The sequence below is a fragment of the Echinococcus granulosus genome (genome assembly GCF_000524195.1).
Source record: "Echinococcus granulosus chromosome Unknown EG_S00128, whole genome shotgun sequence".
NCBI lineage: Eukaryota > Metazoa > Platyhelminthes > Cestoda > Cyclophyllidea > Taeniidae > Echinococcus > Echinococcus granulosus.
This window is the reverse complement of record NW_020170508.1, coordinates 114,109-131,123: the sequence shown is the minus strand read 5'-3', so window position 1 is coordinate 131,123 and position 17,015 is coordinate 114,109. Positions and strand designations below refer to the sequence as shown.

Genomic DNA, 17,015 nt, shown 5'->3' with positions numbered 1-17,015 from the left:
GGTTGTACAAGCTATCCATACACTCCTGAAAACTGCAACATTGCGTCAGCAGCCACCGCACTAGGCAGCAAACCAAACACTGAGGATTCTCTGGTGTTGGATCGTATATTGCAGTATAGTCGAGACAATCGAAGAAACTGCCAGAGTTGCAATCTTGACTCCTTTCAACGAGAGTACGCAATACCATCAACGGACCTGCTATGAAGACGGGTATTTCTACACCCTGTTCCACACAGCATTTGTATTTGTCATCAAATGCCACCATGGGCGTCCCCGGGGACATGCAGTCCAAATTAATGTAGAGATGCTCATCACACTGAGGATCAAATTCGCGATGCGGAACACCGCAGGCGTGACGGGGAGAACAGGCAGAACTTTCGAAATTCATGATACCTACACACCTTCACGAGCATCCACCGTAGCCGAGATTGATCCTCTGTCACGTGAGTCCAAGTCACAGGATGCCAGGGGATCAATTATGATGACCCATCCACCACCTCTAGACAGCACAAGTCAAACATCAAAGAAGGTAAAGGAGTGTCCCTGTTGCACGTGGGTTACAAAAATCGCACTCAAAATTTCTAGTCACGCTTTCGCATCATTGCTTACAAGAAGTAGAAAAGAGTAGTGATTCAGACATTTCAAAGTAATGTCAGGCACCCTCTACTGTCTTAATTCTCGAGCTCTATGCAAAAAAGAAAAAAAAAACGTACCAGATAGCACAATTAAATTGATTGCATGTATTATTTCAACTAAATTGTGCACTCCATCGTGGAGTCATGACAATGGCGAGACACGAACTCGTCAGGCGCATTGCAAGTAGCCCCCTCTCCCGCTCAGGAGAGAGCTAATTTGTACTTTCAAGAAATCGTGCAAAGCGACAAAGACACGTATGTGGGGAGATCGTACAGTCATCACGGTGTCTGTAAAAGCTTTCCGCGTTGCTAGCATTAAAAAATAATTCAGCCAAGTTCATCATCAGCATATTCTCCACAATGCGTCGTACACTGCGACGATACCACTGGCTCTCCTCTTTACGAAAACCTCGAGGCGGTGGGGTATCGTAGGGGAGCCAATCTCCCTCCAGTGCCGTGAGCGTCAGAAAGACAGCTCTTCCCAGCTTCATGACTGCTTGCAGCACTACTAATGGGTTTGCTCGGATAGCATCTAAGACGTAAAACTCCGAGTTTGTACCTTCGGCCAATTGGGGCAATTCATTTTCAAGGTGTACACGCAAAAGCCGAATGAGGTTGGCAAAAATGAAACCCGATATATGACCCAGTGGACCAGCATTGTCAATGTCGTCGCGAATGAGAAACATGAAGCCGTTAGTCCACTCCAACGAAGAATATCGCACTTCCTCCCAGCCCGGTAAGATCTCCCCTAACATCGGAGTCATGGGAGAAACAAAAATATTAGAGGCCGGCAGCATGAAATAGTTGATCCTTAATGCGTGCTGAAGATGTCGCCCCGAAAAGACCAAGGGTTTTGGACGCAACCGACACCAAATCTCTCGCATAATCTCAAAAATTACAATCTGTTGCAGGCCAAACAACTCTTCTAAGCACTGACCATAATTCTCGCATTCCGTCAGGAGCCACCGCACCAACTCGCACACATCACACTGAGGCTCATAGGGTGTTGGGTCGTATATTAGCCTATAGTCGAGATCAAGCAAGAAGTTATCAGGGTGTTGAATTCCACGCTCGTCATTAATGCTACGCAGCACCTTCATAGGACCTGCTATAAAGAGGGGGATGCTAATACCTTCATCTGACAGCAAATCGTAGTCATTCCCAAATGTCATCATTGGTGTGTCTGGAGGCAAGTTCTCCAGGTCAATGTAGAGGTCTGTGTCGATTTGTGAATCAAACGGCCGATGAAGTAGTTCAGACTCATGTCGAGGGTTATATACTTGTGGCTCTAGCTCTAACACTTCTTGCATCGTTGGATGAATTAAGGTCCTAGAGAGACCAGACAAACGCACAACTACACATACACGGGTTGTCGCGAAAATCGACCCTGGGTGTGCGTCACGTGGGACTGCGAGGGGTGTTGAAGTCAAACCGGGACGTTTGATTTCACATGCATCGTGACACACCGTGAGTGAAGCAGTCTAGATTAGCTAAGATGGCAGACAGCAAAGACAGTGGCGTGGATGTCCACAAAACAATGCGCACTAATAAGTGGGATTTTGTTTGTTAACGGAGTCGTCAAGCCTGAACCCGCGGAGCGCCCCATGACTAATGCGATGCTGGGAAGTGTTGTCATTTTTACTCCCTATCATTATTATTACCTTGTACAAACTCAATAGCTATTCATTTAGGAGCCACTTCTACTTAAAAAAAATAAGTAGACTGCCAGCACCGTATGCGAGATAACAGACCAGAAGGGGACAAATGTCACTTGAATGGAAAATATGAACTGATTTCTTTTTTCAATAAGGACATGACAGCCCTTTAGAAGTAATGAAAACTAGTTAAACCGAATGTTAGGAATGCTTTAGCAGCAAGAAAAGAAAGCGCTAGCACATCCGCACGCCTGCGTATCGAGCATACCGACAAGGACACCGTTCCGGGTGCCTTTGACAATCACGATGGTGCACGTACAGCTGGTGGGGGGAGACATTTCTGCAGAACAGTTGGGGCATATTCATAACAAAAATATTTTCAACCACGCCTTGTGCTAGTGCATCACCAGTATATATGTCTCTGGGGTCCTCCCGTCCCCCCTCCCCACCACAACCCCCGCCCGCGTACCAATTATCATCCACATGCGTGAGATGGAGGCTGACCTCCTTCGCCAGCCGCATAATTGCAGTCCTCACCGTGATGGGTCGACGTCGAATGGCATCGAGGATGTAAAATTGATTGATACAATCATAATTGGCCGGAGGGTTTGATACCCGCATCACAAAATCCTGCAAAATTCGAGTGAGATTGGCGAAGATAAAGCATGCGACATCATTGAAGATGCCTCCACAATCTAGAGTTTGACGAACAGCACGGATGATGGCATTCATCCATGTCACCGAATAGGCCCTTCGAGTCGGCCAATCCAGGTTCCGCATGAGGCATTTCGAATCGCCTGGGAAGGAAAGGCTTCTAATTCTGGTGAGCCTCTTCAAATCAATGTTTCTTGAGATTGAAATAAGGCACTCTGAAATGAGAAGTGGCTTGGGTTCCAGACGACACCAAATCTCCTTCATTGCCCCGTAGATTATGGTCTGAGATTTGCTTTGCAAGTATTCATAACAGTCCCTGTAGTCCTCACAATCTCGCAACAGCCAATCGACCAAACGGCACACCTCGCATTGGGGATTCTCGGGCGTTGGTGGCTGAACCTCCTCCGCTTCCAAGTCATAAAAGAAGCTGTCACTGTCTTCATCGGAGGCTTGTTCACACTTTAAGCGCAAAACTAACATGGGACCGGCTATGTAGAGGGGAATAGCTATTCCTGGATAGCATATAGACCTGAAGTCATTGTCAAACGTCAGCATAGGCGTGTTTGGGGGTAAGTATTCCAGATCAATGAAGAGAACGTTATCACAAGCAGGATTAAAAGGTCGGTGCTCGAGATCGGTGTAGTGCAGTGAGCCCTGCATAGTTCGGTGGTTCTCGAGAGCTCGGGGCGGCAGAATTCGACCCTGGGTGTGTCACGTGGCACGAAGACACGAGCTTCAAAGTGGTCAACTGTGGCGCCAGCACCCATGAAGCTTCTTTCAACGACTTGGGGGTTTGACAGTCAAACGAGTACTCTTCTACTAAAAAAGCTCCTTCTAGCTCATCTTCTTTTGAATTTCATTTCTAGAGTCTCCCAGACCACTTTCCCAGGTCACCAGCCGGTTCCAATGAACCAAAATCCCGAATATCGTGAAAGGAAGACTTCTGCTTCCCAGGAATGAATCTGTAGGTCATAAAAACCCCCTCCGGTTCAAGCAATGCTTACAATCTCGCATGACACCAGACTTCGACGTCTGTGTTAAAGGCACCTACGATATTTATACTTAGATATCCCTCCGTACCCAGTCGCTAAACGAAACCTACATTGGGGACTGGAGGACATTAGAGTGAGAACAAGGCAGAAAGGAGAAAGGATTGTAGAGTATTGGTTCCATGTAACCATCAAGATCCCAAAACTATTAATTTTTGATTAAGAGAATTCCCTCAGTTTTAAAGCAGATGAAGAAGAATTCAAGAAACCACCCTACTTCCCCAATCCTCCCCGCCCCACATCCCCAAGACCTACCTTAAATGCTTCAAAAGACGCTCTGATGGTATTGTAGAGTTGCATGTACTCCAGGGAATCGGCAAAGTAGCCGTGAGTCTCCCGACTGCCAAGCACCAAGCGGTTCTCCTCTTCTAAGGAAGCAGAAAGTAACACGAAAATATAAATGTTCAAACAAATGGAAAATCAGCACCAAAAGCCGGTCAAATGGATCAAAGCACACTAGCCTCCAAGAGAATAGTGTCTGAACCAGATACAAAATGATTGGAAACTGAGGAGGACCTCATGAGCTATTTCTAGCCCCCTAGCTGACCTTCAGGCCTAAACTACTTAGACGCTGAAGATGAGTCAAATTGATTTGACTCGTTGTTGTTGAGACCGAATTCCAAGAATTTGAAAAGTGAAAGGAAACCTCTAATCTTCGAATTGAGGAAAGAAAAGGCTCAGTAAATGGCGCTGAAAGATATATATGGGGCCTGTTTTTCGGTGACACGAATGAATTTAAGCATTTTCAAGGGTTAAATGTCATAGGAAAGCCTATACCTAAATAGCCACATGCACTCGTTCCAAGGAAAATTTAAGTGCAAGAGAAATTGGAACCTCCCAAATTACCCCTAGATGCAAACTGACCTTCCGTTTCGGTAGTTTGAACAAACTGTAAGCCGAAAATGGACTTGGACTTAGTCTGACTGGTAGTTATCGTTGTAGTGACGATGGTGGAGGGACTGGCAGAGGCACCTCCAATCGATGCGCTGGCGATTGGGACCGAGGAGGTGGCCAGATTACCCCCAACGAAGTTGGAGATGATATTGGTGGAGGTGGTAGATGCCGTCGAACTCGGTTTCACTCCCTTGAAGACGTGCCAGAACATTGCCAATAGTCTGAAAAAGCATTCGAGGGACAATCGGCTTGCATCTGGGTCCCGACAAGGTTAAAATCCTTTCCATACAATCTGCACAAACCAAGAGGCTTTCGAGATCGTGTCACCCTCCAGCCTTTCTCCTGGCCTGAAGCCTCTTGAAAAACCGTCTGGAGAGGTATTATGAGGGTATGTACACAATACTCCAAGGAGTAACTCGTTATTGTCCATTGAAATTGAACAAATGGATTTTCAATGTTGTGGGATGATAATGGACCCCACTTACTGCCTACTCATAAACAAATTAAGTAGCGACGCTGCTTTAGCATGTCATTGAGAATCGAATACTCTGGGTTCATGAATAGAGCAAAGAAAAAGGAAAGGGGGACGAACTTGATGACGTGCTTGAGAAGAGCTGCAGATGCACGAGTGAAGGCGTGATCGTGATGCAGTTCCATTTTTCCACCTGCTGGAATACTTCCTTCCAATAGACTGCTAACGCCCCAACCTACAAATTCCAAAGGAAAATTTACGCAATGAGAGCTGCCGACGAAAGTGAAACTGCACGTAAAGAATCATCATCCTCAATGGCACTCAGTGTAGGTTAGTAGGTACAAAACATCCGATTTGGCATTAAAGATTTATGTAACGGGAAGACTGACCTCGAGGCAATGAACCACAAAGTAGGCGCTGAAAAACTACATCTATCCCTGTAAATGCCAACACTGCCATCCCCACATTGTTATTGAGAAAACAAGGGTCAATAACTCACGCAGGGCGCATCCTGAAGCTAGACAAAGCAGTCGAGCCTGCAAAGCCAGATCGGTTAAGGCAAGGGGTGAAATTGCGAGCTGGGAGATACAGTGCCACAGAAGGAGGGCCATCTTGGGACGTCGTTGGTAGTGTTGCAAGGCGAAACGGGCGGGAGAGACCCCCGTATTTTCATTGCCTTCATCCAAGGGTTGTGGGAAGGGGGATGGAGTGTACCAGAGGAGATGATTCGAGGTTATTGGTGGACGACCGAGCAGTTCGGCCAGACCGAAGATTAACGAATGCTAAGAAAGTGTTATAAGGTAATTAAGTGGGCTTTGCTGTAATGATTAGGAATATTCTCGAGGTCTAACCATCATGCTCCGATTCTCCGGACTATCACAGACAGGTGACAGTTCCAGAAAACTATCCACAAGCTCCCGAAACACCCGATGCAGCCCACGAATGTGTCGATGCCGCCACAAACGGTGCCTATGAGTTGTCGATGACTTTAGCTGTTGAGTAGAAGGGGATGGCGGAGCCGAAAACCTCAAATACACAGGGAGGTCCTTGGTCACGCAACGCAAATCGTCTGTGAAACCACTAACGATGGGGGTGTAATTGCCTTGAGCAACCGGAAGATCACACGCGACGGCGTTCTGACCTGCAGCAGGATGAGGCAGATTGGTATACCCCTCGGAAAATTGACGATATGACACGGAATCAAACCTGTGAGAGCCGAATGCTCGAAAAGATGGGCAGCAACGGTATCAACCGATTCCAAATCAACACCACTCATCTGTGTCCTTTGAAGATCAGCAGATGGAGTGCGTTTAGCGAGAGCTAGGAGGGAATGGAATGCCTCCCGACCGAGGGAACGATCAGCATCAGCGAACAATCGGAGGCATTCGTTCCAAGCGACAACCGACAACGGCGTGGCCGCCACAAGACGCGTGGAAGTTCCGTTTCTATGACGGCCGAACTGAAAATGAAGTGTGAAAAGTGGAGTTTGGGAAGTACCGTCTTGCTTGCCAACGACATGCACACCAACCGCCGGTACTCGTAAGAGAATACTTCTGACAGTTTGATAGACAGACAAGAGAAAGGCGCTGACGACACGAACCGAATTGCCACGCACGTACCCAAGCCCGTTCCAAATGTTCCAGCTGGTCCCAGTCGAGACCAGCGACCAGAAGTAGAGTTTCGCGTCGCACCAGGCGGTAAGGATGTCGAGCGCAATCCACCAGTCGGGCGGCTATACACTGCAACAAACGTACGGACGCCGACTCTGTTTCCATGTCAACAGTAGAAACGACGGCTGGCAAATGGAGAAGTGTGTTGGCGCAGGAACGAAGGGCCTTCAGAGCCATGCGGTAAGTGATGCCCGATTTCTGGGTGGAGAGGAGAAAAACGTCTTATTAAATTCTGTAGAACGAGAGGACACTGTTAGGAGTTGCTTAAAGAGCTACAGTGAAGATGAGGATAGGCAGAACAGATTCAAGTGAAAAAAATCCTTGATTTCTTTGGTTGGTTACTTAGCTAAAACGTCGCGGTAGAAAAGAACCTATTAGATCTCCAGGAGCGTTAACTACTCGCTTCTATGGACTGGAGAAATGCGCCCTAAGCAACTGGCTCTTAATTCATAAAAGTAGAGACGGTTACCTCAGAGGCAAGGAGATCGTCGAGACCACTGATGAGACGGTAAATTTGCAGATGCTGATGCGTATTCAGACTTGACGTCGGTTTGATCAAAGCGTATGTTGCAGTGGAATGCAGAATATTTCCTACGAGGAGACATGCATTGCCACGCACCTGAGGATCGCTGTGGTGCATCAAGTGAAGAGCCATTTCAACTAAAAGATGAGTTATAAGAAGGAAAATTGTGCATCCGATCAGCAAATCAACTTCACTTACTTCCAGTAACGGCTTTTTTCTCTTCGCCCTCCTCTTCTGAGAGTGGTTCAAAAAATAACTCTGGAGGAAGTGTAAGCGACAGTTTCGCCAAACACGCCACCGCCAGCGATTGCGCCGCGGCACGAGCCGTTAATTGAGCACCCGACAGGAGACCAAATCGGTGCGCAAAGAGACCCAAAAAACTGTGCAGTGAGGAGGTGGCAACGATCTCATTTTCATCCTCAAATTCTGGTCCATCAGGAGCATCTACTTGTGAAGCTAAAATAGCACTCCATCAAGTTTTCAGACAAGATGTGGTCATGTGAAGTTGAAACAAAACAACTCACATGGAAGATCGTTAAGAGACGCCTCTGTTTCCCGCTGAGCTACAAACAGAGGGAGGAATAAATGTCCGTTCATGTAAATCCAGCAGAACGAAAAACTTCAGGAGATGGAACACGTACCGGGTGTCGACGATGTAGGGGGAAGAAGGTTTCGCTTTACTAGGGACACTTTTTCTCCTTCACCTTCAACGATGGTGGAAGTAAGTGGTATTGCAGAATGAGAGGTCACTGAACTGCCATCGTCTGCGTCAGAGGCATCCACCGCTAAAATGCGGACCAAGAGGATCCACGAATGAGTAGAACTGCTGACGTATAATGATGATTGCTTTAACGGTCCACAGGTACAGCATTGCACCCTTTTCTAACTGTCCATCGAAAAAATTATGTTTGTACTTAAAAGTTTTCAATGAACAAGGGATCAAATAATTGCCCAGATGGGTCTTTTCCAAGTATTTTAGTTTCATTCCTTCCTCACTACTTACACGAGTCATAGTCATCCAGATGCAGCACCGCTGACGGCGAATGAGGCCATGTCGTACTACAAAAGGCCCCCAAGGCCTCCTGAAATCCCTCAGGAAGTTCCGTGGGGGGACGGCCCGCAGGTGTGGACGAGAGAATCTCCAAAAGACACTCCAGCGCCGCTGTGCAGACCATCGTAGACGACGATGCTGCTTGATGTTTACGGCATGCCAGCTGCAGGCAGAGGAGACGCACCACACTCCACCAAAAGAACTCCAGGCTTTCGCGAGACCAGTTTGCAAAATCTGCAATCCCCACGCCCAGGTCAATCAACGAAGCTGATAGGTAGGTGGAGGGTGAAGGTCGACCTTGAAAAAGGAGTCAACAAAGAACCATGGAAAGAACATCCAATCATTGGCACCGGTTGATTAAAAGACTTCCTGAGTGAGGTGATTTATTAAAAGAATTCTGTTTTAAACGGATTCCACCAGAGGGAGTGATCAACATACTTAACTCGCTACAAGATATCGCTCAGCACTCAGAAGAAAATTCAGATGAGTTTCTACAAGACAGTACTCATCGAGAGGTGCAAGGCTGGAGTGTATTTCCATTGTGGTATGCAAACATAACGCGCCCTTCGTTCCTGCCTCACAAGCGGTCAGAATACAACTGATTACCTAGTGAAGATAAAATCGGAATGGTGGACATGAAAAGCACCAAGAAGGATATTCAGAAGAGGGAAAAGGGGTGTGAAGCAGCGTGGTGTTCAAGTTGTACCTTTTAGGTTAACATGACGACGGTGTGGAGGCCTTACGCTAGTCTCCAAGGTATTCTGTACACGTTAATAATAAACCCGCTTCTAGGCGAGCAGGCCTTCAGAGAAAACCCAGAAATCTCACTGCTTAATGAAATGAGCTGCCAACAATCCTTCCTCATATTACTTAGTCAGCATTTAAGTAGGTGCGGCAATTCGTAAAAGGGTTGTGGACGAGGTTCAGAACAAGATCAGGGGAACGCCGTACTTATTTCTGCCTGAAAGTTGTGAAGAAATGCCTTTCATGGTTCCACCCACTAAGCATACCTTTGGATTTAGTGCGTTCATTCACTAACGCAGTTGTCGGAATCCGTGAATAGAGCGAGGCGAGATTGCGAAGAGTGCAGAGGCAGCCCTGAAGGCCCACTGCCGCCGTCGCCACCATACCTCCGGATCCTCGCGACAAAAAACGCTGTTTTAGCACTAGCACACGACCTGAAGTGGAGGAAAAAGAATATTGGTGAACGACTAGAAGTTTAATTAATTGTTGTCGCCTTCTTTCAACACAAAACAGGAGGGCTTAGAATCCAACAAGAACTGGCAAACTCCCGTTTTCTCAGTTACCATTCACAGTAACTCTAAATCAAGTTTCTAAAGTGCTACTGAAGAATCCTCAGCGTTCTAAAAAAACGGAAAAGTGAGCCACCAACGCTAAATTTGAAAGATCATGGATATATGGGCGTCGGTGGGAAGATGATTGAATGGATGGAGGGATGAGGAAATCTATGAATTTGGAATAATGGAAAGAGTAGCTCGACCTGGGACAGAGGGATAGACAAATAAATGATTAGGTGGATATATCATAGTGTATGTGTGACACAGAACAAATGAGTCCGTAATCGTTTGAAAGGAGGATGAATAAGTAGACGAGCATATGAGCAAGCCGGAAATGGATGAAGCAGATAGAAAGGGTGAATTAAAATATGGGTGCTGAAGGGGCAATTGGTACGTTGGAAGGAGCAGGAACAGTTAAGTCTACGGACTAGAATAAAATGGGTCCTGCTCTAATAGATGAATGAGCGCGTGTAGGGTTAGCTGGATGCATGGATTGTAGAAAGAACATAAAGAAAAGGACAGAAATGGAGAGGTCGGACAACTGCATGAATGGAAGGAGAAATGAATGTATAAAAGGTTAAGCGGATTAAAATGATTACAGAAGTGCTCAGTGGTATGGATAACGAATAGATGAGCCAAGGGATGCAAAAAAGATAAATAGATGGGGCTAAGATAGAAAAAGGAAGATCAGATGGATCGCCGGTTGGCTGAATGAAACAGAAATAAATGGAATAAGAGTTCAAGGTGCATGAGTGGGTGGACGAACCGCTAACTGGTGGATAGATGGAAGAAGAAGGCAGTAAATAAATGATTGAATCCGAGATCGACGGCTTAGAGATGAATGGATGTACAGATGAATTAATCCAAAGAGACAAAGGACTGGTCCGACAACTCACCAACGAGCTGCTGAATTAGTAGATAAGAGAGCTCATGCGGTAGTCGCGAGTGCACCACTGAAGACGCGAGGATCGTAGCTGCCGATCGTCTAATGTAATTCTTATCGCATTCCACCTTCTCCAACAAACCCCTTAGAAGGAGCTATCGCCACAATGCGGCATTTGAAGAAAAAGAAACAATAAGCCACTTCTATCGGCCTTCAAACGAAAAGTTTCAGCTCAATAAACCCTAACACTACATTCATTCAATCATTCTACACGACAATGAAACCTTAGAACAGGTTATGAATATAATGCTTTTTTCCCTTGGAAATAATCTTCTGAAGCAAAAGCATTAGCATTTAGTTTGAAAATAACACATTCGGCTTCAGTGTCACATACACGTGACGTGTTCTTAGTCAATCTGTGGACCGCGGTTGCACCCTATTTTGCCGTCAAAACGTCGGCAATAAATGTGGGCTATCGTTGGCCTGAGGATAATGATACCTTTTGGTCTATGAATAGCATAACTATAAACAAAGTACAATTTTTTTCTTGCACTTTCCCATGAGATTCTAGCAACGACTTTAACAGATAAGGAAAAAATTATAAAAGAATGTAGTTAAAAATGCGAATGTAGAAGGGTTCAAAAAAAGAAAATCTGAACAAACTCCACGATTTCCCTGAATGAAATTGTCCAAGTACTTACGAGCTCACACGCTAATAAGTTTAAGAATGATTGAAAAGCCATGTAACTGCCGAGCACCGGGAATTAAACTACTTATTTCTCCATTTCAGTAGCACATCATTCTTACCGTAATGAGTTCCTGTTGGCTGGTGTGAGGGAAGATAAAGATAGCGATGGGTTCAATAGTTTCAGCGAAGCAGTCCCACACCATTTCCTCCTCACGGTTTATCAGTCCGTTCAGAGCCGGTAGAATGTTGACAGCGTATATCCTAGAACAAAATCACCAATGGGACGTTGAGTTTTCCATAGCGGAGTTCAAGCTATTTATCTGAGATATAAGCAGACAGGAAGGAAAAATGATTACTTGAGGTGTCACATAAATCGGACTCGTCAATATGGTAAAAAAATCCACTGAAATATCAAGATCCACGGTCTCTACACAGGAGTTTGACAGGGCACAAGGTATTCTCCACTCCTTTTACAAATCTTAAAAGTACTTTTAATCCTTACTGAAAATGTCCCTCCGCACTTTTCTCAGGACCGAGGCGTTAATCTAACCACCCCGATAATGCAGGCGGTTGTCAAGCCCTAGAACTAGAAGATTCCAATTGAACTTCTCCTTTTCAGGGAGTCAATGCAACGCAAGATGAGAAAATCAAAAAAGCTTCCCTAATTTAGACAATCCTGACTACTACGGTAGAAACTGGGATGGGAAGGCATACCAACAAGCACGTCTACAATACCAAAGAGCTAACGTGTTCCTGTCTGGAGATTGGAGACTCGACATTACTGCTCCACTGACGGATGTAAAACCATTTTTTCGTAGAGGACCTATACTACTTATATCCTCAAAAGCATGCCCACATGAAATCCTACATGACTTGCAAGTTGGTAATAAGCCAACATTCTCGATTTTACGATTGCAAACCATTTCAAGACCGTCACTAGAATCCAATACTCCCCAGAGAATGCCTTAAAGAAGGACATTTCTTCTAGTTTCCTCATTACTTTACAAAAAATCAAAATGAAATTTGCATCAAAAGGTCACTCCTCAAACGGTAAGTCACTTTGGTGATACTTATCAATTCAAATTTAAAAAAACCAATTCCAGAGCAACATGTGTTGGGGCTTTGTTGACGCATGTTTTAATCCGGTGGTACTGTGCCCGGGTAACATTACACACAATCTTCACGTCGGATTCTCGGATGAATTATTCCAACAGGGCAGGAGACGACCCGACGGAGAGTTAAGAGATCCTATCAATTCGTCCCATAACCTTCGTGCCAGTCTCGCCAGTGCAGAGGTGGTGCGGGCGACGCTCAAAACAGGTGGAGGGAGGTGAATGGTGTTGTGTGGACCTTTTCAGCGCCCTGCGAGTCGGGCTCCATGACGGTGATTTGAGGTTCCGCTAACAATCCCTCCAGCTCTACCCGGCGCGGGTAATGAAGCCCGACAACACCAGTGCTGCTAGCGCCGGTTCCAATTATCAATTAAAATAGCTGGCAACAGTGATAGCGGATGCATGAACGACCCCGAATGATAAAGTGTCTTGTGAGCAATGCGTGGAATTGGAGGACAACGCGACCTTTAACCGGAGTAGACCATGCAAATGGTGTGAGAATTTAGAAGATGATCAGCCTTACGTCTTGACATTATTGACGAGCCCAATCGCGGCGGTTCTCGGTCCTGAGTTTCAGCCCCCCAAGTATTGTGAAAGCTCATTTAGAACAAGGACCGCCTGATCAAGGGCTAATCCCTCACTAAATTGCACAAGAAATGTCACACTGATGGTTCACGAAGATGTGAAAATCACACAAGCTAGCACACGTTGGATGTGGTGACAAAGCCGTACCACCGGAACTGTGGAAAAACTACTTTGATCATTTATACTACCCTTTTACAGACTGAAAGGTCCCGATTTGGCCTGAAGACCTCCCATACATTCCATGCGTTATCAATACCCTTTACATGGCGTCAACCGTCGTTAATCTCCTCCATGGTAGATTCTCGGCAGACCTATGAGCTCGATTCTCAATATTTGAGGATGAAGGAATGGAAAGGAAGCTAAAGTCTAGGTCAACTTCCGATAGTAGAATCCGAATTCCAACATGTGCGAGGGTTGATGGAACATCAAAAAAGACGAAGACCACTCCAATTTGTCAAAGTTATATCGCAGTAGAGCATAACGAATAAACTAGTCAAATTCACTCAAATAAAAAAAATAAGAAGTGGAACTAACCTCCGTTTCTTGGGATTAATCCGACCGAGGCAGGCTGAAAACTTGCGTAGAGCTGAGGACAGGGAGCGGGCGTGGAGGCTGCGTTTAATTTCCAAAAAGACCTCACAAATTACGCATTGAATCAGATGAATATTTGCAAACTAAAAAATGGAATAAAAAAGAGGAAGGCGGCCTAACTTAACACTGTCTGATAGCTTACTATCAGTAAAAAAAGAGAGGTGACATGTCCGGCCTTATTAGTACTGGAAGTTGTTCAAGTCAAATCGGGATTTTGGAGGGAAAATAGCAAACTTCAAGGAGTGAAAGCAGTTTCTTTCCTACCACAGTCACATATTATATTGTGCTTATTTATTTTCAATTGAAAAAGCTGTCTTCAGTGAAGCCTTATGACATATTTCTCACAGATTACCCAGAACAAGGTGTTCTAAGCGCTTAACTAGGGGAACTGCGGGCTGGGAACGGACCCAACACGCCAGAGGTCGTCACAAAGAGGCGCAGTTACAGCCCGCTTTGAAATATCTTACTGCTGAGGCGTATTGAGCTTGGGCTTCTACCCCCTTACCCATCACAACATACACTGTTACCTGGCATGTCAACTTGACTGATAACGTTTGGACTAGACTGGCGGACGGACCACATGCGTCAGACCACACTCCATCCCCTTTAGCAACTCGAAGTTTGAGGATGGAGATAATCTCTGTGCTTGATACTATTTTGACATCGCATCATCGTTGCCGCAGTTCAATTACTCTTCTATTATGTAACATTTTTACTACTGTCGTCGGAGTGACACTAACAAGATCGAATATTCTGAGGAAGGAACGACTAGGCCGGATCACTCCCAACCGCATCAGGCAGAAACTTACGTGGATGATTACCATGAGCGATGACGAAACTATTTAAACCTCCATCAACTGCCAAGAGAAAACCCAGAAAGCCACTAAGCAAATGGCACCCACCCACACGTACTCGCTACCCGCCTTTTCCTTACTTCTCTCCGCAAGAGTTTTAAAAATACACCAAGTTTAAATGGCCTTTTAGCTGACACAGGGTGAGGGACGAGTTTTCTGTGCGATTGGTTATTCCCAAATGAATCAAACCATCTCTGTAAGACGGCACAGTTTGTTCACTACCATAGAAAAGCTCAGTTTTCGTATGCATCCCGAGGCGATTGTTTAATGAGTCCATGTGCAACAATTTAATACAAAATCATTGTTGCAGGAGAGCACGGAACACACAAGCAAAGGCTGTCGCATTCAAGCACAGAAAATTGGAGAAGCAGGATATTTCCTGCAGAATTTAAAACAAAGCTTACGTAATCTAAAACTTGTGGGTCCCACCAACACATTAGCAAACATCCATAAGAACAGGAGATTAGCAATTAGCTGTTCTTCATTTCCTTCAACTTATAAGAGCGTATGACTCTTGGATCGGCTGATACTGACTTGTAATAAGAGGTGTCATTGTATTCCAACCTTACTTAGGCGGATTTATCACCTCACCCCAAATGACTGTGCTGTCGTGTTTAGAGGCGTATGGTGAACTGAAGAGGCAAATATTCACTAGGAATTGTTCGCTCACTAAAGGCTAGGCAGTTATACACAAGATCTACCTACACGACGCAACTCAAAGATGTACAGTGAAAAAATTCTTTCGAAATAAACAGAACTGGCCCTATTATTATTCCAGCAAAACAACACAACACATCACCTCGTACCCAAGAGAAAATTAACGCTTCAGTTCCGATGGCTGCAACGTGCTGCCTCACTTTGTCCCCATTCCTTTTCTATTTCTGTAAGCGATTACCACCTTGTCCTGGCATTACACAATCATATGAGAACGTCTAAAGCACAATACGTGAATAAGAAATAAGAGCACGACAGAAACAAGGTAGACGATGACATCATTTCAGCTGCCAAGATCTCAGAGTAGAATCCGCCACCGTAGGTCAAATGCTTCATTGTCCAATCATGGCACCAACACACTACCGAAATGATCGATTTAACAAATGCCCATAAATTAAATGATGTAACTATCTCTGGACTAGAAACACCCAAATCATATATTCGTAACGCCGTACTCAGGGAAATCGCAACGTCACATATGCAACACTAGTAGTGAACGTGTTAATCTTAAAGCAAACTATGTTAGTAAGACCAGAAATCCGCTTTTAGCTAAGGAGGTAGAAAGGAATCGAACTCTTCTGTTCAGAAGGAGGCCCCAAACTTAAAATGAATGAACAGCCTTACTTGTCCCTACTCCCACTTAGACCTAGGGGCGAATGGAACCAATACAAGTAAAGAGACTGCTTTTTAATCAGAGAGAAGTGGAGAATAAAACCAAAGGGTGCTAAAATAACTCGCCACAATGAGAAGACATTCCAAGAACTTTATTAGAGGGGCGCCAACCAAGAAAAGATACCAAAGAGGGGCAAATTACCTTAACAATCTGGTTGATGCCCTCGTCAGCCGCCATTCGGACGTCAGGGTCAGGATGACTAACCAGTTCGAAAAGGGTTCCAGTCACGAAACTCAGGTAATTTACCGCGTTGGATGGATTAAGGGATTGCATAGCAAGATACGCCTCTGTCAACTGTCCAATGTCTTTAAGCAGGCGTGTCTTTGGAATCTTCAATATCACACTGATCAGCGCGTCCTCGCCCTCTTCGGAAGCGTCTTTTTGGATCATCCCAAAGTGAGAAAACACCTCCAGAAGTCTACCTTCGTACGAGGAGTAGCTCATTGTTTGAGTTCGCAGTTATTCTAAAAGAAATGACAACAATAATCCCCTGCAGTGATAATAAAAACCAGCGGTGAAAAGAATGTAGGAAAACCCTACTGATTAAACTGACTGGTCCCACACTTTATGTAGAATTCTACATTCTTTATGTTGCTAGTGGCCTCAAATCACCTTTTACGCTTATATGCCCTTACAAAAGCAAAAAAAACAAGCTAAATGGAATTTTGTGCGCTGGATTTCCTGAAAGATGCGGGTGAGTCTCAGTCAACATAAATAAGTTGGGAAATCGCTAGGATAAAAGACATGGTTATTGCATAAATGTTAGTTGAAGTGTGCACAAATGCATGAAGAAATTCAAGGCATATAATATCATTTTTGCCCTTAACTGTCTTGTGTCATTGCTGATTATTTTCAAAGCTTATTAAGAACTTCATAAGTGCCTGAATTAATTACCTGTGTGCCTAAACAACTAAAAATAAAGTAATTTGGCTTTTAAATACGTTTAGCTTTGATGATTGTATAATGCACAGCTACTAATCAAAAATGCACTTTTCTCCCCATCATCACTTATGG

The 17,015-nt window shown here is 44.9% G+C and overlaps 1 protein-coding gene across 1 annotated transcript; it reads right to left on the bottom strand. All coding sequences in view use genetic code 11, as the record gives it.

The window, feature by feature from the left end:
* Window positions 1-847: 847 nt before the first annotated feature.
* EGR_09021 (zinc finger protein) lies at window positions 848-16,445 on the bottom strand (the record flags this gene model as incomplete). The annotated part of the gene is made up of 20 exons (XM_024498270.1): window positions 848-1,964; window positions 2,559-3,646; window positions 4,249-4,361; window positions 4,858-5,108; window positions 5,480-5,594; window positions 5,859-6,141; window positions 6,211-6,500; window positions 6,566-6,818; window positions 6,979-7,227; window positions 7,499-7,689; window positions 7,751-8,008; window positions 8,077-8,115; window positions 8,194-8,337; window positions 8,556-8,900; window positions 9,614-9,781; window positions 10,798-10,939; window positions 11,592-11,733; window positions 12,657-12,782; window positions 13,704-13,843; window positions 16,143-16,445. The coding sequence occupies 20 exons, from the start codon at window positions 16,443-16,445 to the stop codon at window positions 848-850; spliced, it is 5,757 nt and encodes a 1,918-aa protein (XP_024347325.1).
* Window positions 16,446-17,015: the final 570 nt, after the last annotated feature.